Raw genomic sequence first — 26,491 nt, 5'->3', positions numbered from 1 at the left:
ATTCCTGAACGTGGTTGTCCAATTGCCTTATCCATAAAATGTACTTCTAGATTTGTCTCTAACAGAATGGAAGTCTAGTTGGTGGAAAATTATATTTTAATTGAGTCAATATTTCGGATGTTTGGCAGGATAGCTCAGTGGTACCAAGCCTAATAAACGTTCGATTTCGCTCCTCGTCACCGCTCTGCTCTCCATCCCTCTCGCATCATCATGTCTCAATGATGAGATGAGAGCGATTGCCACGTTAACGTGTTAGTAGGAACTACGAAACTCAAAACATTTATGACTTGCTATCTGGTAGAACACGGCACGTGCATAACTACCACCAGTTAGAAAGTAGGACATTTCAGAGTATTCTACTTCCGACTAGCACATGAACGCGGCATAACATCAGCCAGCCAGGCAGGAGGCGGGCTCTGATTACATCCGAACGTTAAACGTAACTGACGTATATGGCTTCATCATCATCGTCTTTCACCGCTCAAATTATGATATGTTTCAACATTTCTTTGGTTTCTATCATACGTTTTATTAGGCTAATCATCTCTCGTCATAATTTGCATTCATGACACGGTCGGAGATTTGAAGTTGTGGTTTGATATTCAAAACAGTTTTGCGGTTAGAAAAGTAGATTTACTCACCTAGAGTATGTCGAGTCGTTATTGTTTTGACTCCCGGGAGATTAATATGAGTGCTCCGCCGGTGATCCGACCGCCGAGTCCCCTGTCCCCGGTGTCCAATGGCATCTCTTTCCAGATCCAGATCGGGCTGAGCCGCGAGCCCGTTCTGTTGGGCTCTGTCGACTTCAGTCTCGCTCAAATCCGGAAGATGGCATGTTACATCGTGGACCAGAAGGTAACAATATCCTATCACTTCTGTAATGCTATCCTTATGATTTAATTAGTTTTAAATTAAGCACATATATAGTTCTTAGTGATATATTAACTTTTGCACACATGTTTACATTCGGGTATTAGGTATTCAGTTTACTGTAAGGCATGACATAATCCATATGGGATCGATAATTAGGCTATGTTTGACCCATACAGTAGGTCTGACCTAAACATTTTCAGTTGCTGTCGGTTCCATTCTGATGTTGCGCCCAATGAACAACTTAGAAAAGTCCTTGATGTCACATTCAATAATTTGTGCCAATAAGCAGGACAACACTTCTATAAGTTACTGTATTTATTGGTAATGGAAAGATATAGGCTTACTAACAAAGATGGTTGATCATGCAGAGAAAGGAAAAGTTCAACATATCTAATGAAATAGAGAATCCACATATTTGATAAAGTTGTAATTGATCACTTATCAACAACATGCGAACTACACCACCCCCTTTCCCCATAATCATCAGGCCTGTAGCCTATACTGTGTATGCATGACCATCTATATTAAAAAAACCCTGTATGTTTTATTGTCACACACTGGATAGGTGCCGTGAAATGTGTTGTTTTACAGGGTCAGCCATAGTAGTACGGCGCCCCATGAGCAAATTAGGAGTAAGTGCCTTGCTCAAGGGCACATCGACAGATTTTTCACCTTGTTTGGTTAAGTGTGCCTTTAATTCTAAATAAATCACAGACAGTGTCACCAGCGAAGCACCCCCACACCATCACACCTCCCCCTCCATGCTTCATGGTGGGAACCACACATGCAGAGATCATCCGTTCACCTACTCTGCGTCTCACAAAGACACAACTGTTGGAACCAAAAATCTCAAATTTGGACTCATCAGACCAAAGGACAGATTTCCACCGGTCTAATGTCCATTGCTCGTGTTTCTTGGCCCAACCAAGTCTCTTCTTCTTATTGGTGTCCTTTAGTAGTGGTTTCTTTGCAGCAATTCGACCATGAAGGCCTGATTCACGCAGTCTCCTCTGAACAGTTGATGTTGAGATGTGTCTGTTACTTGAACTATGTGAAGCATTTATTTGGGCTGCAATCTGAGGTGCAGTTAACTCTAATCAACTTATCCTCTGCAGCAGAGGTAACTCTGGGTCTTCCTTTCGTGTGGCGGTCCTCATGAGAGCCAGTTTCATCATAGCGCTTGATGTTTTTTGCGAGTGCACTTGAAGAAACTTTCAAAGTTCTTGAAATTTTTCAGATTGACTGACCTTCATGTCTTAAAGTAATGATGTACTATCGTTTCTCTTTGCTTATTTGAGCTGTTCTTGCCATAATATGGACTTGGTCTTTTACCAAATAGGGCTATCTTCTGTCACAACACAACTGATTGGCTCAAACGCATTAAGAAGGAAAGAAATTCCACAAATTAACTTTTAACAAGGCACACCTGTTAATTGAAATGCATTCCAGGTGACTACCTCATGAAGCTGGTTGAGAGAATGCCAAGAGTCTGCAAAGCTGTCATCAAGGCAAACGGTGGCTACTTTGAAGAATCTCAAAAATAAAATATATTTTGATTTGTTTAACACTTTTTTGGTTACTACATGATTCCATATGTGTTATTTTATAGTTTTGATGTCTTCGCTATTATTCTACAATGTAGAAAATAGTAAAAATAAAGAAAAACCCTTGAATGAGTAGGTGTGTCCAAACTTTTGACTGGTACTGTATATATATACACAGTGCATTCGGAAAGTATTCAGACCCGTTGACTTTTTGTTTAGTTACAGCCTTATTCTAAAATTGATTAAATAAATGTTTTCCTTCATCAATCTATACACAATACCCCATAATGACAAAGCGAACATGTGTTTTTATAAATTTTAGCAAATTTATAAAAAATAAAATAAAATAAACGTTATTTACATAAGTATTCAGACCCTTTGCTATGACACTCGAAATTGAGCTCAGGTGCATCCTGTTTCCATTGATCATCCTCGAGATGTTTCTACAACTTGATTGGTAAATTCAATTGATTGGACATGATTTGGAAAGACACACACCTGTCTATATAAGGTCCCACAGTTGACAGTGCATGTCAGAGCAATAACCAAGCCATGAGGTCAAAGGAATTGTCCGTAGAGCTCTGAGACAGGATTGTGTCGAGGCACAGATCTGGGAAAGGGTACCAAAAAATGTCTGCAGCACTGAAGGTCCCCAAGAAGTTTGTAACCATCAAGACTCTTCTTAGAGCTGGCCGCCTGGCCAAACTGAGCAATCGGGGGAGAACCCGCTGGTCACTGACAGAGCTCCAGAGTTCGTCTGTGGAGATGGGAGAACCTTCCAGAAGGACAACCATCTCTGCAGCACTCCACCAATCAGGCCTTTATGGTAGAGTGGCCAGATGGAAGCCACTCCTCAGTAAAAGGCACATGACAGCCCACGTGGAGTTTGCCAAAATGCACCTAAAGGACTCTCAGACCATGAGAAACAAGATTCTCTGGTCTGATGAAACCAAGAATGAACTCTTTGGCCAGAATGCCAAGCTTCACGTCTGGAGGAAACCTGGCACGGTGGTGGCAGCATCATGCTGTAGGGATGTTCTTCAGCGGCAGGGACTGGGAGACTAGTCAAGATCGAGGGAAAGATGAATGGAGCAAAGTACAGAGAGATCCTTGATGAAAACCTGCTCCAAAGCAGACCTCAGACTGGGGCGAAGGTTCACCTTCCAACAGGACTATGACCCTAAGCACACAGCCAAGACAATGCAGAAGTGGCTTTGGGACAAGTCTCTGAATGTCCTTGAGTGGCCCAGCCAGAGCCCGGACTTGAACCCGATCGAACATCCCTGGAGAGAACTGAAAATAGCTGCGCAGCAAAATGTGGAAAAAGTCAAGGAGTCTGAATACTTTCCGAATGCACTGTATATACAATATATATATATTTTATAATTCATGGATTATGTTTTACATAAAAGTGCGGTAAATGTGTATATTTTCCTCTTTCAAAAATATATTGTTCGAAACAAGCTGTTCAATTACTTACTACTCTGCCCCTCAGTGACTGCCAGCAGCAGCAGTTCTGCCTCCACGGGTGTGTTAGGCCGTGCGAACATTGCTTGGATTGTTTTGCCAGCTATTTACTATGAGGGGGAACTGCCCCAATGAAATCGCAGGATTTCATATCATAAATTATAACAGCACTAAGTAGATGGACATTCCTGGGGTTCTCAAATGTGCGTTCAGTCAGAACTTCTGGGTCTGCTTGTCAAGGTAGATGTAGGTGGGTGTGGTGGTGGAATCAGGCGCAGGACGCAGAACGTTAGTCCAACAGACTTTAGTAGATGCACACAAAAACAATTACGAATAAATGCCCTGAGGCGAAAACTCCGCACGTAGGCGAAAATAACGGGCGCACATACAGTTGCGACAAAACACTCCAAACAATATGGAGAAATAGCTCAACCGAGCAAACAGTAGAATAACAGCCTACCGGCACGACAGTAAAACAATAACACACAACACTAGACAAACACAACGAGAACTTATAGGACACTAATTACACTAAACGATAACAGGTGTAACAACAATCAGACAAAAGCAAACGAACATAGAAACATGCAACGGTGGCAGCTAGTATTCCGGAGACGACGAACGCCGAAGCCTGCCCGAGCAAGGAAGAGAGGCAGCCTCGGCCGAAACCGTGACAGTACCCCCCCCTTGACGCACGGCTCCAGACGTGCGCCGACTCCGGCCTCGGGGACGACCAGGAGGACGCGGAGCAGGGTGCGTCGGGTGCCCACGATGGAATTCCGTCAGGAGAGACGGGTCCAAAATGTCTCTCCTCGGCACCCAGCACCGTTCCTCCGGGCCGTACCCCTCCCACTCCACTAGATATTGGAGACCCCCCATCCGACGTCTCGAATCCAAGATGGACCGCACGGAGTACGCCGGTGCCCCCTCGATGTCCAATGGGGGCGGGGGAGTCTCCCTGATCTCACTTTCTTGGAGTGGGCCAGCTACCACCGGCCTGAGAAGAGACACATGGAACGAGGGGTTAATACTTTTATACTCAACAGGTAGTTGTAATTTGTAACACACCTCGTTCAACCTTCTCAGGACTTTAAATGGCCCTACAAACCGCCGACCCAGTTTCCGACAGGGCAGGCGGAGGGGCAGGTTTCTGGTAGAGAGCCAGACTCGATCACCAGGTGCGTACACCGGTCCCTCACTGCGGTGGAGATCGGCGCTCGCCTTATGACGACGGAGGGCCCGCTGCAGGTGGACGTGTGCAGCGTTCCATGTCTCCTCCGAGCGCCGCACCCACTCATCCACCGCAGGAGTCTCGATCTGGCTCTGCTGCCAAGGTGCCAGAACCGGCTGGTAACCCAACACACATTGGAAAGGGGTTAGGTTAGTGGAGGAATGGCGTAGGGAATTCTGGGCCATTTCGGCCCAGGGAACGTACCTGGCCCACTCCTCCGGCCGGTCCTGGCAGTATGTTCTAAGAAACCTACCCACATCCTGGTTCACACGTTCCACCTGCCCATTACTCTCCGGGTGGTAACCCGAGGTGAGGCTCACCGAGACCCCCAACCGCTCCATAAAAGCTCTCCAGACTCTGGAGGTAAATTGGGGACCTCGATCAGACACAATATCCTCGGGTACCCCGTAGTGCCGGAACACATGGGTGAATAGTGCTTCGGCGGTTTGCAGGGCAGTAGGAAGGCCCGGCATAGGGAGCAAACGACAGGCCTTAGAAAACCGGTCCACAACGACCAGTATAGTGGTATTCCCCTGTGAAGGAGGAAGGTCAGTGAGGAAATCCACCGAGAGGTGAGACCATGGTCGTTGTGGAACGGGCAGGGGTAGTAACTTACCCCTAGGCAGATGTCTAGGCGCCTTACACTGGGCGCACACCGAGCAGGAGGAAACATAAACCCTCACATCCCTCGCCAACGTGGGCCACCAGTACTTGGCACTAAGACAGTGCACTGTCCGGCCGATACCAGGGTGTCCAGAGGAGGGTGACGTGTGAGCCCAATAGATCAATCGATCCCGAACCTCGAGCGGAACATACTTCCGACCCTCCGGGCATTGAGGTGGACTAGGGTCGGTGCGTAACGCCCGCTCGAGTTCAGCATCGACCTCCCACACTACCGGTGCCACCAGACAAGACTCCGGCAGTATGGGAGTGGGCTCCACGGACCTCTCCTCCGTGTCATACCGCCGAGACAGTGCGTCTGCCTTACCGTTCTGTGACCCAGGGATGTACGTGATCTTAAATGTGAACCGGGTCAAAAACATATTCCACCTCGCCTGGCGAGGGTTCAGCCTCCTCGCTGCCCGGATGTACTCCAGGTTACGGTGGTCCGTCAAAATGAGGAAAGGGTGTTGAGCCCCCTCAAGCCAGTGCCTCCACACCTTTAGGGCCTGTACCACGGCTAACAGCTCCCTGTCCCCTACGTCATAGTTTCGCTCCGCCGGACTGAGCTTCTTGGAATAAAAGGCACAGGGGCGGAGTTTAGGTGGCGCGCCGGACCGTTGCGAAAGCACGGCTCCTACACCGGCCTCTGACGCGTCCACCTCTACCTGAAATGGCAAAGAGGGATCCGGATGCGCCAGCACCGGGGCCGAGGTAAACAGGTCCTTCAGCCTCCCAAACGCCCTGTCCGCCTCGGCTGATCACTGCAGACGCACCGGACCCCCCTTCAAAAGAGACGTTATGGGAGCTGCCACCTGTCCAAAACCCCGGATAAACCTCCGGTAGTAATTCGCAAACCCCAAAAACTGCTGCACCTCCTTCACAGTGGTTGGCGTTTGCCAATTACGCACGGCTGACACCCGGTCTACCTCCATCTTCACCCCTGACGCAGACAACTGATAACCCAAAAAGGAGACCGACTCCTGGAAGAACAGACACTTCTCTGCCTTGACATACAGGTCGTGCTCCAACAGCCTCCGCAACACTCGGCGCACCAGGGCCACATGCTCGACTCGGGTAGGCGAGTACACGAGAATGTCATCTATGTACACGACCACCCCCTGCCCCTGCATGTCCCTGAAGATTTCATCCACGAATGATTGGAAAACTGAAGGAGCGTTCATCAACCCGTATGGCATGACAAGATACTCGTAATGGCCCGAGGTGGTACTAAAGGCTGTCTTCCATTTTTTCGCCCCCCCTAATGCGCACCACGTTGTACGCGCTCCTGAGATCTAATTTAGTGAAGAAACGCGCCCCGTGCAATGACTCCGTCATGGTCGCAATCAGCGGGAGTGGATAACTGTACTTCACCGTGATCTGATTGAGACCACGGTAGTCAATGCACGGGCGTAACCCCCCATCCTTTTTCTTCACAAAAAAGAAACTCGAGGACGCAGGGGAAGTGGAGGGCCGTATGTATCCTTGTCTCAGAGATTCGTCTATGTAAGTCTCCATAGCTCTCTTCTCCTCCTGAGACAGAGGATACACATGGCTCCGTGGGAGCGCAACTCCTGCCTGGAGGTCTATCGCACAATCTCCCTGCCTATGGGGAGGCAACTGCGTCGCCCTCGACTTACTGAACACAATAGCCAAATCCCCATACTCAGGGGGAACGTGCAATGCGGGCACCTGGTTTGGACTCTCCACCGAGGTAGCCCCTACGGAAACGCCTAAACATCGACCCACACACTGGGCAGACCACTCCATCAGAGCCCTCTCCTGCCACGAAATAGATGGGTTATGGGTACTCAACCAGGGCATGCCCAGCACCACCGGATACGCAGGCGAGTCGATCAGAAATAGCTGGATCATCTCCTGATGACCCCCCTGCGCACACATCCTAAGTGGCGCTGTGACCTCCCTGATCAAGCCCGCACCCAACGGACGGCTATCTAGGGCATGAACGGGGAAGGGAACGTCAACAGGGAGAAGGGGAATCCCTAAGGCTAAACAAAATTTCTTATCAACAAAATTCCCAGCCGCGCCTGAATCTACCAGCGCCTTATGCTGGGAATGAGGTGCTACCTGTGGAAAACGCACAGGCATACAGAAGTGTGCAACAGAGAGCTCTGGGTGAGTGGGGCGCCTACTCACCTGGAAGGACTCCCCAGTGCGGGACCTGTCGTCTTCTCCCCTAGGAGGCCATCCCCAGCACCTAGCCGCGGTGTGTCCTCCCCGACCACAGTTGGTGCAGGAGATGGATCCCCTCGTCATCCGACCCCTCCTCTCTCTAGCGCCAGCGCCCCCGAGCTCCATGGGGCACGGCTCGGAGGCGCTGGAGGGTGAAATGGACGGACCCCCCTCGGGACGTCCGCGGGTAGCTAGCAGGGTATCCAGCCTGATGGACATGTCGACCAACTGGTCGAACGAGAGGCTGGTGTCCCTACAGGCCAGCTCCCTACGGACGTCCTCACGTAGACTACATCGGTAGTGATCGATGAGGGCCCGCTCATTCCACCCTGCATCCGCCGCTAGAGTACGGAATTCTAAGGCGAACTCCTGGTCACTCCTCTTCCCCTGCCGGAGGCAGAACAGACGCTCCCCCGCCGCTTTCCCCTCCGGGGGATGGTCAAACACCGCCCTGAAGCGGCGGGAGAACTCGTCGTAGGTGATGGTGGTAGCGTCGATTCTCCTCCACTCTGCGTTGGCCCATTCCAACGCCTTACCGGAAAGGCAGGAGATCAGGGCGGACACGCTCTCGTGTCCCGAGGGCGCCGGGTGCACGGTGGCCAGGTAAAGCTCCACCTGGAGAAGGAATCCCTGACACCCGGCAGCGGTCCCATCGTAGGCCCTCGGGAGCGAGAGTCGAACTCCTCTGGGTTCCGGAGCGGGAATGGGCTGACTTGCCGATGGTGCGGGCAGGGAGGATGGTGGTGGAGGTGTCCCTCGGGTCTCCCAGCCTCGGATGGTGGTGATCACCTCCTGCAGTGCGGACCCCATCCGCAGGATCTGGTCATTCTGCTCGCGGACCCGGTCCTCCAGCGTCGCCTGTGCTGCTGCGGCTCCTGCTGATTCCATTCTTGGGGTGTGTTATTCTGTCAAGGTAGATGTAGGTGGGTGTGGTGGTGGAATCAGGCGCAGGACGCAGAACGTTAGTCCAACAGACTTTAGTAGATGCACACAAAAACAATCACGAATAAATGCCCTGAGGCGAAAACTCCGCACGTAGGCGAAAATAACGGGCGCACATACAGGTGCGACAAAACACTCCAAACAATATGGAGAAATAGCTCAACCGAGCAAACAGTAGAATAACAGCCTACCGGCACGACAGTAAAACAATAACACACAACACTAGACAAACACAACGAGAACTTATAGGACACTAATTACACTAAACGATAACAGGTGTAACAACAATCAGACAAAAGCAAACGAACATAGAAACATGCAACGGTGGCAGCTAGTATTCCGGAGACGACGAACGCCGAAGCCTGCCCGAGCAAGGAAGAGAGGCAGCCTCGGCCGAAACCGTGACACTGCTCTACTCTCCCTCCCAATATGTCTCTTGTGCCAGATGGCTTACTTCCGCACGTGAGACTAGATCTGCTCTATCAGGTACAGATGGCGCTAATGCAAAAAGCAAATTGTAATGAACTTGTAAATAAATAATCATAACAGTCATGAGATCCTGGGACCTGATAAACCGGACATCTACATCCAACAAGAGTCGAAGTACCTTCTGTCCTTCGACTCTTCGTCCTTCCACTCTTGTTGGAGTGAATTATATAATATATACGCTAGCTAGCACCTTCTCATTGTTGATCTGGTTGGACAAAAAAGCATGACGGTGGCTTATTGTTTCCCCCCATGTTGTTTATCAGGTTCTGCTGTAGGTAACAGGGCGAGATGTTGTGTTGACTAAAACAGCATTAAACCGGGTGTATCACAAAGCATTATCAAATTAATTAGCCAGCTACAGTAATTTTGAGAAACATTGAGAAATAGTTTAGTCCATTTTTTTGGGGGTCAAATTACCAGTTATCTACCTTTGATAAGCAGCTAGCATGCCAATGTCAAGTCTTTAAGCTAATATCAGACTAACTCGGAACAATGAATTTATTTCAAAATCAAAGTTAACTGGCTAGCGCATCATGCTTTGTGACATTATGTTAGCTAGCTATCTATCCCCAGTTAGATAATGTGTTTTCATTTATTGCATCTGCATGCTTGTTGTGTTTTCCCTTTTGCGTTCGTTCGTGAGCTGGCTACATGTTCTAAATAGTATAGTCTAATCTGTTCAAAACAGTGGCAGCATGTGCAGCAGTGGTCATTTGGTTTTTGACATGCAAAAGTGAAATAGGTGTATTTATGCTGTTCAAATGCACAGATCACTTTATATATCTTCTCAAAGAAACTACCTGTAGTTTGAAAACTTGGAATCATATTTCTGTCATGCTGCTTTGTTGACTCCAACCACCTCTCGCCCCGGGTATTCAGCCAATCAGTGGCCGCCACTGACCAATTTATAGAGAGGATCTTACTGTGGCAAAGAGAATTAGATCATCAAAGGGCAATGATGAGAAGTTCCTGGAAAGGGTCTTATTATAGAACATATATGGACATGTCTCTCTGTCTGATACTGACACAGTATCCCGAGTGGCGCAGTGGTCTAAGGCACTGCATCTCAGTCCTTGAGGCGTCACTACAGACCCCCTGGTTTGATTCAAGGCTGTATCACAACCGGCCGTGATTGGGAGTCCCATAGGGCGGCGCACAATTGGCCCAGCGTCGTCCGGGTTTGGCCGGTGTAGGCCGTCATTGTAAATAAGAATTTGTTCTTAACTGACTTGCCTAGTTAAATAAAGGTAATAAAAAAATAAAAAAGATGCTGATACTGTCAAACTGTGCCTTTCAATTATGTAGAGTGATACCTACAATTACATGCTGAACAAAGATTTACTGTACAGTGAGGGAAAAAAGTATTTGATCCCCTGCTGATTTTGTATGTTTGCCCACTGACAAAGAAATGATCAGTCTATAATTTTAATGGTAGGTTTATTTGAACAGTGAGAGACAGAATAACAACAAAAAAATCCAGAAAAACGCATGTCAAAAATGTTATAAATTGATTAGCATTTTAATGAGGGAAATAAGTATTTGACCCCTCTGCAAAACATGACTTAGTACTTGGTGGCAAAACCCCTTTTTTCCTCACTGTAGTTATCTGTAGTTAAACAAATAGATACCCTTTGTTTTTACACTGCTGCTACTCGCTGTTTATTATCTATGCATAGTCACTTTACCCCTACCTACATGACCTCTGTCACGTTCGCTAGAGTGAGTAGACCAAGGCGCAGCGTGATGAACGAACATGTTTATTTATCTTAAGTGAAACTACGGACAACAACCAAAACAACAAACGATACGTGCAGTCCTACGGTTAACACAGAAACAAACCAAACGGAAACAAGATCCCACAAACACTAAGGGAAACAGACTGTTTAAATATGGCTCCCAATCAGAGACAACCAGCAACAGCTGACACTCGTTGCCTCTGATTGGGAGCCACTCTGGCCAACATAGAAAATCAACAACTAGAACTCCCACACAGAACATAAACACATAGAATCTACACACCCTGGCTCAACATATAGAGTCCCCAGAGCCAGGGTGTGACAGTACCCCCCCCCCAAAGGCGCGGACTGCGACCGCGCCTCAACAAAACCCAAACAGGGGAGGGCTGGGTGGGCATTCCTCCTCGGAGGCGGTTCCGGCTCCGGGCTTGACCACCACCCTTCAATAATCCCCCCGTAGCGCCCCTGGTCCGGTCTGGCCCCGCTGGCTGGAGCTGGACTGGACATCGAAGGAGCGGATTGCTTAAGCTCCGTTGTGGAGCAGCTGACCGGCACCTGATCAGGCACCGGTGACCCAGGCACGGGTTGTGCCGGACTGACGACGCGCACCCCTGGCTTGGTGCGTGGAGCAGGAACGGACCGGACCGGGCTGACGATGCGCACCCCTGGCTTGGTGCGTGGAGCAGCAACGGGCCGGACCGGGCTGACGATACGCACCCCTGGCTTGGTGCGTGGAGCAGGAACGAACCGGACCGGGCTGACGATGCGCACCCCTGGTTTGGTGCATGGAGCAGCAACGGGCCGGACCGGGCTGACGATACGCACCCCTGGCTTGGTGCGTGAAGCAGGAACGGGCCGTACCGGGCTGACGACTCGCACCCCTGGCTTGGTGCGAGTGGCAGGAACAGGCCGGGCTGGCGACGCGCACCGTAGGCTTGGTGCGAGGAGCAGGAACAGGCCGGGCTGGGCTGGCGACGCGCACCGTAGGCTTGGTGCGAGGAGCAGGAACAGGCCGGGCCGGGCTGGCGACGCGCACCGTAGGCTTGGTGCGAGTGGCAGGAACAGGCCGGGCCGGGCTGGCGACGCGCACCGTAGGCTTGGTGCGAGTGGCAGGAACAGGCCGGGCCGGGCTGGCGACGCACACCGTAGGCTTGGTGCGAGTGGCAGGAACAGGCCGGGCCGGGCTGGCGACGCGCACCGTAGGCTTGGTGCGAGTGGCAGGAACAGGCCGGGCCGGGCTGGCGACGCGCACCGTAGGCTTGGTGCGAGTGGCAGGAACAGGCCGGGCCGGGCTGGTGACGCGCACCGTAGGCTTGGTGCGAGTGGCAGGAACAGGCCGGGCCGGGCTGGCGACGCACACCGTAGGCTTGGTGCGAGTGGCAGGAACAGGCCGGGCCGGGCTGGCGACGCACACCGTAGGCTTGGTGCGAGGGGCAGGAACAGGCCGGGCCGGCGATGCTCACCGTAGGCTTGGTGCGGGGAGCAGGAACAGGCCGGGCCGGGCTGGCGACGCGCACCGTAGGCTTGGTGCGAGGGACAGGAACAAGCTGGGCCGGGCTGGCGACGCGCACCCTAGGCTTGGTGCGAGGGGCAGGAACAGGTTGGGCCGGACTGGCGACGCGCACCATTAACTTAGTGCGGGGAGCAGGAACGGGCCGGACCGGACTGGTGACGCACACCACTTGCTTGGTGTGAGGAGCGAGACTGGGTTTCGTCACAACCCTCCGCTCCCTCAGCTGCCTACCTAGTTCCTCTCGCCGTGCCTCTATTCTCACCTTCTCCCTTATCGCCTCCAATAGCTCCACCCTCTGCACCACTAACTCCTGCTCCCTCTGCACCAATAGCCCCCTTAACCTGGTGGCCTCCTCACCTAACCTCTTAATACGCCCTGTAGCTGCCTCCTGCTGCCCCGTCGCCCATGCCGTGTGCCCCCCCCTAAATTTTTTTTGGGGTTGCCTCTCGTCCGTCCGACGACGACACTGTTGACGCCGTTGCTCCTCTCTCCGTCGCGCCTCTACCGTCTCACTCCATGGACGGCGATCCATCCCGGCCTGGATTTCCTCCCAGGTCCAGGACCCCTGCCCGTCCAATATTTGCTCCCACGTCCAGGCTGCCTGCTCCTGGACACGCTGCTTGGTCCTGGTATGGTGGGATCTTCTGTCACGATCGTCGAAGGGAGTAGACCAAGGCGCAGCGTGATGAACGAACATGTTTATTTATCTTAAGTGATACTACGGACAATAACCAAAACAACAAACGATACGTGCAGTCCTACGGTTAACACAGAAACAAACCAAACGGAAACAAGATCCCACAAACACTAAGGGAAACAGACTGTTTAAATATGGCTCCCAATCAGAGACAACCAGCAACAGCTGACACTCGTTGCCTCTGATTGGGAGCCACTCTGGCCAACATAGAAAATCAACAACTAGAACTCCCACACAGAACATAAACACATAGAATCTACACACCCTGGCTCAACATATAGAGTCCCCAGAGCCAGGGTGTGACACCTCGACTAACCTGTACCCCCGCACGTTGACTCGGTACCGGTACCCCCTGTATATAGCCTCGGTATTGTTTATTGTGTTACTTTTTTTAATTTAGTAAATCTTTTCTTAACTCTATTTCTTGAACTGCATTGTTGGTTAAGGGCTTGTAAGTAAGCATTTCACCTGTTGTATTCGGCGCATCTGACAAATAACATTTTATTTTATTTGAGTGTGCAGGTGTAGATGCGCATGATGTATAACGGATAGTCGTGTCATCCTCCACTTTACATTCAAGTCCTGATCCAAATAAGATCTTGCAACCATGAACCAGCATAACCATAACTATTGACATGTACAGTCCTTTAATACATTTGCCTGATGTTGGACACTGACACGAGGTCGGGCGGCTGTCTGCAGTCAACCCCTTGACGTCTTTATCACTTCTTCAACCACGGTCCCTTCAAAATGCTGTTTCATAGATCTAATAGACTGTGAACAGGCCATCTCATTGGAATCCATTAGAGCCAAGCGTTATCAGGACTAATTAAAGGGATGGCGCCTTTGTTTGAAGTTTTACCACCTTTTTGCATTACCACTCTTTACCGCTCTTTTCTTTCAAGTGTCCTTATTAATCAGTTGGCAACACTTTGGTTCCTCACAGGGAGTGCTAACTTCCTTGTTCAGTCAGTGTCAGTCCATAAGTAGAGCTGTGATGTGAGCAGTGAGGATCACTTATGGCGCTTTTCCACTGCAGGGCCGTGCCGTGCCGCACCATGAATATCACGGTTTCTATTTAGTTTCCATTTGCCCATGGCCAGCTTGATTCCTGGAAGCAAGCGAGATATTCAGTCATAGCTCCCCTGGCTGAGCCATAGGCTACACATCCATCCCACAAGTCCTTCAATCAACTGCATCCTTCCACCACCAATTCCTCTTTCTTCTTCTTCTTCTTCTTCTTCTTCTTCTTCTTCTTCTTCTTCACACCAATTATTTCTTTATTTCGTCACCCACTTTAAAGTTGAATCATATTCAAGACTGGGATGCTCTCAAACATTCATAGTGTAGTGGATACAGATGACTGCTTGGAAATTGGTTTGAGAAACAGACATAATGTATGTGATATATATGAAGATAAAGATGGTGAATTTTATATCATGACGATAGCCAGTTGTATTTCCCTTTTTCGCCACGGCTGTGTACGGTATACATTTGGATAGATCTGAAGGTTTATCCCATGCGTTTTACAAATGAGAAACGTTAGACAAACATTAGTTATAGTTTACTGTACGTCTCTCCAAGGTATTAAACATTAATTAGCTGATATTAAATTCTGTGGTCAGTTCCCCAACGTTTGTCTCCTAGTTATAGAATGGTGCCCTAGTTGCTTGGCAACTGATTATGATTTCCTGTGAAGTATCCATTTGAGTGCCATTATCCTGACGAGAGCCACGTGCGGTAGAGTCACGTACTAGCACGCACGCACACACACACACACACACACACACACACACACACACACACACACACACACACACACACACACACACACACACCTACCCTTGGGCAGAACAGAACAGAAGATGAATGCTGTACAATGTGCATCGGCCATTGTGAAGCAGCTGTTTTGGAAAGCATTCAGCGCACCATGCACCTTCATTAGCATAAAATAAATGTGGTAGAGGATCACCATTCCCTTTTAGGATCATTGCCCTTTTCTGCCCCAGCACTCTGAGTGCTCTCCCCTTAGTGTCGGCACCATAAAAACCCTCTTTGGTCTCATCTGCTAATCAACTAGTAGGATGTATAAACCTATAGGGTCGACTCTGTCCAAAAATAGATGTACCAATCCCAGATTGCCCCTTTAAAAGAGATGCTATTAGAGATGCAAAAGCCGCCCTCATTACAGAGCATTGTACTGATCCTCACCACAGAGAACAGGTAGAGATAGACAACAAAAGAATCTGCCTCTGCCTGTTAATTACTTTAGTGATTAAGTAAACACTGCACAGCTCAATTATTGAAATGACATAAATTTGCTGTGGTTTCTGTCAGTGTTAACGTGGTGAGCTGAAAGGTTAGCTCATTATGATGTCTGTGGAAAGCAAAAGCTCTGAAAACACAATTATCTTCTCCTGCGTGGCAATGATGTTGCCACTGCTGCCATTCCAAATATAAATACAGTGCGATGCTGTGAATGTTTTCTCACAAACAACATCCTCGTAAAAAAATTCTAAAGTGACGTTTTCATGTTTGCAGAAGTGGATCTCAAGTCAAAGCTGTAAACAAACACGAATCAAGGTGAAACCTCTTTTAGATGAGAAAAATAGGAAGAAAACATTGCTAATTGGAAATACAAAAAAACTTTCATAATATGCAATACTTTTTTTTATTCATGTGTTTCTAGTGTTGTGGTGGTAACCCTTCTTTTGTATTACATGTTAGGTGTTAGTACGACTAGATTATGTATAATAACGTCAATAGTTTTACAACACTCGAATCACTTCCTTGATATTTTCTAAAGATCACCACATTTTAATAAAAAGTAATGGTATATAATTGTCTTGTTATTCAAAACTATACTACAATGTCAGTGATCTCTGTGCATATTTCCGGTTGATCATGAATATTACATTCTGTGAGAAGGAGGGCACTATAACTCTTCACCGTTCTCACACCCAGTGGCGTGTATTCATGGATGCCAAGGGAAGCCAGGCTTCCCCAAAAAATTTACCAAGAAAAAAAGAAAAAAACATGTAAAATAATATATTTAGTCTCTCCGTGTTTGATAATCTTCTTTCAGTTCGCAAGTGGCTGAATGTATCTCACCGGAGAAAACATCAGAGCGAGCGAAACAGCGCCCCTCTGTCTCTGTATCTGTAGGCCATCTATCTGATGCTGTCTGGTTCAAAAGAGTATGACATTGTTGCTGCCTGTAGCATTGAATGCAAGGGAAGCAAGCAAGCATCTGGCTTCCCTTGATAAAAAAAGTATAACATAATAGCCAATCAGCATTGAGCTAAACTGAGTGAGCTCAACTGTGAATGGTTCTGGTGCACCTATAAAAAGCCAGTTTGGATTTGGGGGTCACTCCTATAAATCGCATCGAGAGCATAAAAAAAAAAAAAACATTTGATTTCACCTTTATTTAACCAGGTAGGCCAGTTGAGAACAAGTTCTCATTTACAACTGCGACCTGGCCAAGATAAAGCAAAGCAGTGCGATAAAAACAACAACAACACAGAGTTACACATGTGATAAACAAAAACATACAGTCAATAACACAATAGAAAATCTATATACAGTGTGTGCAAATGTAGTAAGTTATGGAGGTAAGGCAATAAATAGGCCATAGTGCAAAATAATTACAATTTAGTATTAACACTGGAGTGATAGATGTGCAGAAGATGATGTGCAAATAGAGATACTGGGGTGCAAATGAGCAAAATAAATAACAATATGGGGATGAGGTAGTTGGCTGGGCTAATTACAGATGGGCTGTGTACAGGTGCAGTGATCGGTAAGCTGCTCTGCAACTGATGCTTAAAGTTAGAGAGGGAGATAAGAGTCTCCAGCTTCAGAGATTTTTGCAGTTCGTTCCAGTCATTAGCAGCAGAGAACTGGAAGGCGGCCAAAGGAGGTGTTGGCTTTGGGGATGACCTGCTGGAGCGCATACTACGGGTGGGTGTTGCTATGGTGACCATAGCATACATCATTGACAGAAACAACTTGAATTGTTGCATCTCGTTGCTAGCTAGCTAAAATTGTCCCTTTCCTAAATTAGCCATGGATGGAGATAGGGATTTGGACTTGTGGTTTTACTTAATTCTCTGTACTGGCCAATGATTTTAATAGCAATTCTGATTCAACCATTCATTCATACATTGTGCCCCTGGCCTGAGAGGATGGAAGTTCAATATGTAGCTAGATGTAGAAGGCTAATGTTAACGAGCTAACGTTGCCCATGAAAGGAAGTTAGGCTAGCGACCAAGCAAGCATTTTAGCCAGGTAGCCAACAAAAAATAAAAGTGTGTACTGTATGACAGAGTGATAGACCGTTTCGTCAACATGAAAGAGAGGAGGATGGCATTGGCATTTCTCTATAAGTAGGGAGAGTCAACATGTTTTTTCTACTTGCACGAACATGCACACACACACACACACACACACAGAAATCAGAAACATGGACAGCCACATCATATTTAGCTTACGTTGATTGGACTAAATTGTTTTTGGTGGGTTTTAGTTGTCACTGTATTAGACTAAGCATAGGTGATTTGATGATGTTGAAGTTGAAATGGTGCTGGAATAGTGGAGGCAGCTCCTGTTTTCTTTGTGACTTGCGGTAATTCTTTCTGGTTCTAAATCAGTAGTTTTTTTGTGGTCCAAAAATGTCGGAAACATTAACTCGCTTGACCACGCTGTAGGTCATGTAACTGTTTGTTACATTAAATATGCTTTGTGGTGTGGTGAATGATGGATGGAGTCAGGCGCAGGAGTAAAATAACCGGATGCAGATTTATTCCTTCCAGACATACAATGCGCCTACAACGGCAATCGAAACAGGTACAGGGGAAAAAATCCTCCCTGACCAAACACAGTCTCAGAAAATACAATAAATGTAATGACACAGGGGAAAATCAACCCTGGCAAAATAAATGAGAGAGTATCTCAACCGAGCTACTCTCCTCCCACATAGAACAATCACTCACAAAGACAAGGGGGCAAAGGGAACACTTATACACAGACTAATTAGGGGATGAGCACCAGGTGTGTGTGATTGGCAAGACAAGACAAGTGGAGTGATGAGAATGGGAGCGGCAGTAGCTAGTAAGCCGGTGACGACGAACGCCGAAACCTGCCCGAACAAGGAGGGGAGGCAGCCTCGGCGGAAGTCGTGACAGTACCCCAGCGCGCCGACCCCGGCCTCGGGGACAGCCAGGAGGATGCGGAGCAGGGCGTGCCGGATTAATACGGTAATCAGGGGGAAGTAATAACCTGTATGTGACCTCGTTTATCCTCCTCAGGACTTTAAACGGCCCCACAAACCGCGGGCTCAGCTTCTGGCAGGGCAGGCGGAGGGGCAGATTCCGGGTCGAGAGCCAGACCCGATCCCCCGGTATGAAGATCGGGGCCTCCCTGCGGTGGCGGTCAGCGTTGGCCTTCTGACGACACACGGCGCGCTGGAGGTGAACGTCTCCTCCGCGCACCGAAACCAGTCATCCACCACAGGAGCCTCGGTCTGGCTCTGGTGCCACGGTGCCAGAACCGGTTGGTAACCTAAAACACATTGGAAGGACGTTAGGTTAGTGGAGGAGTGGCGGAGAGAGTTCTGGGCATATTCTGCCCATGGCAAGAACACAGACCACTCAGCCGGCCGGTCCTGGCAGTAGGTCCGCAGGAACCTACCCACATCTTGATTAACCCTTTCCACCTGCCCATTACTCTTGGGGTGGAATCCAGAGGTCAGGCTGACCGAGACCCCCAGACGTTCCATGAACGTCTTCCAGACCCTAGACGTGAACTGGGGACCTCGGTCGGACACTATATCCTCTGGTACCCCGTAGTGCCGTAAGACGTGAGTAAACAGGGCCTCCGCAGTTTGTAGGGCCGTGGGAGACCGGGCAGAGGAAGGAGGCGGCAGGACTTCGAAAAAGCGGTCCACAATGACCAGGATGGTGGTGTTACCATGGGAGAGGGGAAGATCAGTAAGAAAGTCAATACTTAGATGAGACCATGGTCGTTGTGGAACTGGTAATGGTTGCAACTTACCCGCTGGGAGGTGCCTAGGTGCCTTACTCTGGGTGCACACCGAGCAGGAGGAGACGTACACCCTCATGTCCTTAGCCAAGGTAGGCCACCAGTATTTATCGGTCAGGCAGCACACTGTACGACCTATACCTGGATGACCAGAGAAGGGTGACGTGTGTGCCCAGTAGATAAAACGATCACGGATAAGAGCAGGCACGTACCGCAGCCCAGCTGGACACTGAGGTGGAGATGGATCTGTGCGTAATGCCCGCTCTATATCCGCCTCCATCGCCCACACTACCGGCGCCACAATGCAGGAGGCCGGGAGTATGGGGGTGTTGTCGGCCAATTACACACGGCTGAAATGCGATCTCCCTCCATCTCCACACCTGAGGTAGTAATGCGGTATCCGACTGCTGGAAAAACTCACACTTTTCTGCCTTGGTATAAAGGTAATTCTCCAGCAGTCGGACCAGTACCTTGCGAACCAGGGACAAATGCTCGGTGCGCGTAGCGGAATACACCAGGATGTCATCGATGTAGACCACCACACCGCGACCAAGCATGTCCCGAAACACCTCGTTCACAAAGGACTGGAAGACGGATGGAGCATTCATCAAACCGTAGGGCATCACCAGGTATTCATAATGCCCCGAGGTTGTGCTGAATGCTGTTTTCCACTCATCCCCTTCCCGAATACGCACCAGGTTGTAGGCACTCCTGAGATCTAATTTGGTGAAGAAGCGGGCCCCATGCATTGACTCAATCACTGAAGGAATGAGGGGAAAAGGATAACTAAATCGTATCGTCACCTTGTTCAGTGGTCGATAATCAATGCACGGGCGTAAACCGCCATCTTTCTTCTTCACAAAGAAGAAACTCGAGGAAGCAGGTGAAGTGGAGGGATGTATATACCCCTGGCACAGGGACTCGGTGACGTATGTCTCTATAGCCTCCGTTTCAGCCTGCGACAGGGGATACACATGACTCCTGGGAGGTACAGCGTCTACCTGAAGGTTTATCGCGCAATCCCCCTCCCGATGAGGTGGTAATTTAGTCGCCTGCGTCTTGGAAAACGCGAGCGCCAGATCATGGTATTCGTGAGGAATGCGCACGGTGGGGGTACCGTCTGGACTTTCCACCGTGATTGCACCAACGGAAACACCTAGACACCTACCTGGACACTCTCGCGACCACCCCGTAAGAACTCTCTGCGGCCATGAGAAATTGGGGTTGTGAAGGGCTAACCACGGGATACCTAATACTACAGGGTAAGCAGGAGATTCAATAATCAAAAATGTGATCTGCTCAAAATGAGTCTCCTGGGTGATCATGGTGACTGGTACAGGAACCTCCTTAACTAACCCGGACCCTAATGGTCAACTATCAAGGGCTCTGATGGGGAGTGGAATGGATAGGGGAACCAATGAAATGCCTTGACGGCGTGCAAATGCCCTGTCCATAAAGTTCCCAGCTGCGCCTGAATCGACTAGCGCCTTACACTGGGGAACTACCATGTGATCGGGAAAGGAGATAGATAGGGTACAGTGCGCCGCAAAGGGTTCTGAACAAGTGTGGGTGTTCGATACCTGGGGTGATGCGTGAGTGCCCTGCCTACCGCCTCCAGAACCAAAAGAACGTTGACTGCGACATGAGGTGTATTGTCCCTTCGTGCCACCAGAGTGCTCTCTCGACCGGTGGCTCCACCCAGCGCCATCTGCTCGGGATCCGAGTCGTCCGGGGTGGGAACGGGCAGACCCCTACCAGGACGTCCTCTGGCTGCCAGCAGATTGTCCAGCCGGATGGCCATATCCACCAGTTGGGAGAACGATAGCATGGCATCCCGGCAGGCTAGCTCCCGTCGGACGTCCTCCCGTAGGTTTACATTTACATTTTAGTCATTTAGCAGACGCTCTTATCCAGAGCGACTTACAGTTAGTGAGTGCATACATTTTCATACTGACCCCCCGTGGGAAACGAACCCACAACCCTGGCGTTGCAAGATCAGGTTATATGCAAGTTTACGCTCTACTACAAAATACATCACAGTTGTGTACTGTATACTAGTTACAGTATGACTATCAGGGCAATGATAGTTACGAAAACAGATAGGCTATAGTCTGTGGGAAAAGGACTCCAGTATATTCACAGTTGTTATATACAGTACGCCAGTGGATAGGAAAAGACTCTTGAAATTGGCTTGACAAAATGAGCAACTGTCATAGCCAGAGGCCTCGAGTCAAAACTTCAATGTACAGAAGGATATTTACAACCATCTAAATAATACACATCATAATCCAATGTAGCCTCTGCACTGCCGAAAAGTCTTCAGTCATGAATCCAGAGCCTGAATCAGTTTAAAATAGTTCAGGGTGACTTGAACGCAAAAACATAATCTTGTCATAATATTGACACCGATATTAATATAATATTAATTAATATTAAGCTCCATCACATTGTTTTTTCTACTGAAATGCCAGATTGAGAATTTGGAACAAAGACCGGATAGGATGCAGTAGCCTATAGTTAGATATGGAGGATACCATGGATAGAAGATGGATGGAGAGCAAATTAATGTACATTTAATGTAAATTAATGATTGAGGGGAATTTACAAAAAAATATAATTCTGAAAAATATAATACTTTTATGATTGACATAAAATCAAAGACTCTATCATCACCAAGGCTTGCATGATGTAAAATGAAATACAATTTTATAATATAAAACTTTAACAAAATAAACATTTAATGTCAACACACCATGTTGCAACAGGCTCAAACATCTTACAATGGTACACAAATGCAGTCAAACAAATAATTTGCAACTGTAAACTGCAGTATAATAATACATGGACCTAAGCAAACACACACAATAGTTGATATGCATATGTATTCTATACACACATGAATATCCTTCACAAGATTAAGCACTCTGAACTGTACAATATCTGCAATGGGAACTGTTGAGCAAAACACTGTTTTTGCATATACAGTAATACTATTCTTATAATACAATAATAAAATGTCCACACAAGAAAATGTTAAGCACAAACCCAAAAAGGCCACAAAAGTGCATAAAACTTCAGTTGGAAACCACTGGTAGGGAAGGGCTACGGTGTAGGAGCTGGGATGGACCACTGCTTTGCCTCGCTCCTAACCTCAGAGATCTACATGATTCACTTTTAGTGGAGGGCACTCACTACCTCTGGAGTAGATATCAGGGATGTTCGCTCTCACATCACACACACGAACACACTCAAACAGAGTCAAATGCACATCGACACACGCGGTCACCATCCGAGTTTCACACACAAAGGTTGGGAGAGATGATGAAATGACATTGACACTTCCAACACTTAACAAATGATCTTCTAGTAGCGGCGTGACACCGGTAGGTGGCACCGGAAATGGTCGATCAGGGCCCGCTCGTTCCACCCGGACCCCGCTGCCAGCGTCCGGAACTCCAGCGCGTAGTCCTGTGCGGTCCTTGTCCCCTGCCTCAGCTGGACCAGCCCCTCACCCGCCTCTCGACCCTCGGGCGGGTGATCGAAAACCACCCGAAAGAGGCGAGCGAACTCCCTGTAGTCCTCCAACGCGGCTCCTCCTTCGTGCCACACCGCGCTGGCCCACTCCAGGGCTTTCCCACAGAGGCAGGAAACGAGGATGGATACCTTCTCCCACTCCAATGGCGCCGGCCTGATGCTGGAGAAATACAGCTCCAGTTGGAGGAGGAGTCCTTTACAGCGCGCTGCCGTCCCATCAAACGCCGGTGGCCGGGATATCTGGATCCCTCCGGGTGCTGGGGTGTAGGTGGCTGGATCCGGTTGGCCAGCTGGTCTCGACAGATCGGGTCCTCTCCTCTCCAGGCATTGGACGACCTGAAGAACCCGATCCATCGCTTCCCCCAAGCTGGCCAGCATCGTGGAATGCTCCTGGACCCTTGCCACGACTCCATGCATGCGGTCTTCTCCTGCTGACTCCATATCAGCGGGTGAGTGATTCTGTGGTGAATGATGGACGGAGTCAGGCGCAGGAGTAAAATAACCGGATGCAGATTTATTCCTTCCAGACATACAATGCGCCTACAACGGCAATCGAAACAGGTACAGGGGAAACAATCCTCCCTGACCAAACACAGTCTCAGAAAATACAATACAATAAATGTAATGACACAGGGGAAATCAACCCTGGCAAAATAAATGAGAGAGTATCTCAACCGAGCTACTCTCCTCCCACATAGAACAATCACTCACAAAGACAAGGGGGCAAAGGGAACACTTATACACAGACTAATGAGCACCAGGTGTGTGTGATTGACAAGACAAGACAAGTGGAGTGATGAGAATGGGAGCGGCAGTAGCTAGTAAGCCGGTGACGACGAACACCGAAACCTGCCCGAAAAAAGGAGGGGAGGCAGCCTCGGCGGAAGTCGTGACATTTGGATTTGACTGGACAGAGGTTGCTCTCCAGTTTTGTGATGAAACAAAGGTGTGGTTGAATTTATTCTGCCACTGTGTCTTCTTATTGTCTCGGCCTTTAGGCCTATATATCACGGTCGCAAGGCATATGAACTAACAGTTTATAGAGCAAACAACGCAATTATCACAACACATAGGTTGTAATATGGCTTTTTTTCTGGCTTCCCCAGTGATTTTACCCACGCACCGCGACTGCTAACAACACACGCCATGAGCCCTGGTCAAAAGTAGTGCACTCTATAGGGAGCCCGCCATTTTTTATTAGCACACTGTAGACTAGAGCCTAGCAGAGCCAGTGTAGAGTAGGCCTATTGAGAGCCAGCAGGACATCAAAGAGCTGCAAAATAGTCTCTAATAAAGTGTGAAAATACAGCTATTAAGGTAACAATTAGAAACTTAACAGTCCTAAAATAAAACTATAATTAGATACAGTGCACAAGTCAAATAAAATAAAAAATAGCTTATTCTCTTTGTCGACTATACGTGTGTCTGGGAGAAATAGTGACAGTTGGTCAAGAATACAGTACATTAGAGTACAGTGCATGTCAGATTCAGGTGTTAAACATCTTAAATGCTTGTTAATGAGTACAGTATACTGCATAAGATCCATTTCTTATGCATACAGTATACATACTTATTTAACAAAGTGAGTGAGCACTCTAGACCCTGGTTATTCCCTGTAAACTGAGATGCAAGTACAGTATGGTAACAATTAGGAATTTGAGTTACAGTGAAACACGTTAATTGATTTTGTTCCAGTAATTAATATTCACAAACAATGATCTACTTTCTTTACTGGCCATGGACACCCACCCATTATACCCCATGGTACCAATTATTTCCCAGCTCTTTAGTAGATATCTCTCTAGCTTTCAAGACATTCGCTTTTAATGCATGCATCCAATACTAGGGTTGTAAAATTCTGTTAACTTTACCAAAATCCACAGGTTTTCCAGAAATCCTGGTTGGAGGATTCCAGATTTCCTGCTTATTCCCTCCTGATTCCAGCAATCTTCCAACTGGTATTTCTGGAAAACCAAAGTTACCGGAATTTTGCAACTCTGTTCAATACACCAAGATCCCTGAAGCGTTCAATAAATCACATCCATTATTTTGCAAGATAGCAATATGAACTGTGGTAGGGTTAGTCTAGACTAGAGAGTTTGCCTTCAGCTTGCAATTTATCTGTACTTTACTGTATACTGTTTTGAGGGCTACAAGAATAGCAATAGCTACAGCGATAGCTCTTCTATGGCCGCCAGTCATAGGGTTTGTGTGTGTGTGTGTATGTGTGTGTGTGTGTGTGTGTGTGTGTGTGTGTGTGTGTGTGTGCAGAGGGAGGCAGAGAAACAAAAGCATGGTCGTCTAACAGTATTGACCAGTGGTTGTCTCTCACACCATAGCCAGCTACAGCCAGCCTGCAGAACGCACAGTGAGAAACAGTTTGGAGTGGTAGACATATGAGAAACCGCTGCTCATACCACACAGGGATAATACCCCGGCTGGAGACTAGAGGCACATTGACAGAAATGCACAATTTTGGTTTACAATAACAGATTTCTTGCATTTGTTTTGGTCAAGTCTTTTCTATTCAATGAGTATCATTGAATGAATGGGAGAGAATGTGAACATGAGGAACCTGGATGAACTACAGTTTTGTGTGAGTTGCTAAACCTGATATGCCTCTCATGTGTTTGTATATTGGAGAGCACATGTGACTGTGAGGGTCAGATATGGGCCTAGAGCAGACGATAACCAGGTGTCGAATCGCATCTCTGCATGTCTGGCAGACATATCAGTGTGGATGTCGGATCACCACCTCAAGCTGAACCTCGGCAAGACGGAGCTGCTCTTCCTCCCGGGGAAGGACTGCCCGCTCCATGATCTCGCCATCACGGTTGACAACTCCATTGTGTCCTCCTCCCAGAGTGCAAAGAACCTTGGCGTGACCCTGGACAATACCCTGTCGTTCTCCGCTAACATCAAAGCGATGACCCGATCCTGCAGGTTCATGCTCTACAACATTCGCAGAGTACGACCCTACCTTACACAGAAAGCGGCACAGGTCCTAATCCAGGCACTTGTCATCTCCCATCTGGATTACTGCAACTCGCTGTTGGCTGGGCTCCTTGCCTTTGCCATTAAACCCCTTCAATTTATCCAGAACGCTGCAGCCCGTCTGGTGTTCAACCTTCCCAAGTTCTCTCATGTCACCCCGCTCCTCCGCACACTCTACTGGCTTCCAGTTGAGGCTCGCATCTACTACAAGACCATGGTGCTTGCCTACGGAGCTGTGAGGGGAACGGCACCTCCTTACCTTCAGGCTCTGATCAGACCCTACACCCAAACGAGGGCACTACGTTCATCCACCTCTGGCCTGCTAGCTCCCCTACCTCTACGGAAGCACAGTTCCCGCTCAGCCCAGTCAAAGCTATTCGCTGCTCTGGCACTCCAATGGTGGAACAAGCTCCCCCACGACGCCAGGACAGCGGAGTCACTGACCACCTTCCGGAGACACTTGAAACCCTACCTCTTTAAGGTATACCTGAAATAGTATAAAGTAATCCTTCTTCTCCCACCATAAAAAAAAAGGTGGTTGTCCCACTGGCTATCATAAGTTGAATGCACCAATTT

At 48.4% G+C, this 26,491-nt stretch overlaps 1 protein-coding gene across 1 annotated transcript in view; it reads left to right on the top strand.

Annotated features, from left to right (window-relative positions):
* Positions 1–648: 648 nt before the first annotated feature.
* prkd1 (protein kinase D1) overlaps positions 649–26,491 on the top strand; it is a gene marked incomplete at both ends in the record, with an annotated part of 63,765 nt that continues 37,922 nt past the window's right edge. Inside the window, one exon of the mRNA XM_084182281.1 lies at positions 649–855. Coding sequence (XP_084038407.1) covers positions 649–855 — 207 coding nt within the window. The remainder of the gene's footprint in view (positions 856–26,491) is intronic.

This window comes from Coregonus lavaretus, assembly GCF_964263955.1.
Source record: "Coregonus lavaretus genome assembly, chromosome: 18".
NCBI classification, from domain to species: domain Eukaryota; kingdom Metazoa; phylum Chordata; class Actinopteri; order Salmoniformes; family Salmonidae; genus Coregonus; species Coregonus lavaretus.
The sequence above is the reverse complement of the archived record's forward strand: the minus strand, read 5'-3'. Positions and strand labels throughout refer to the sequence as shown.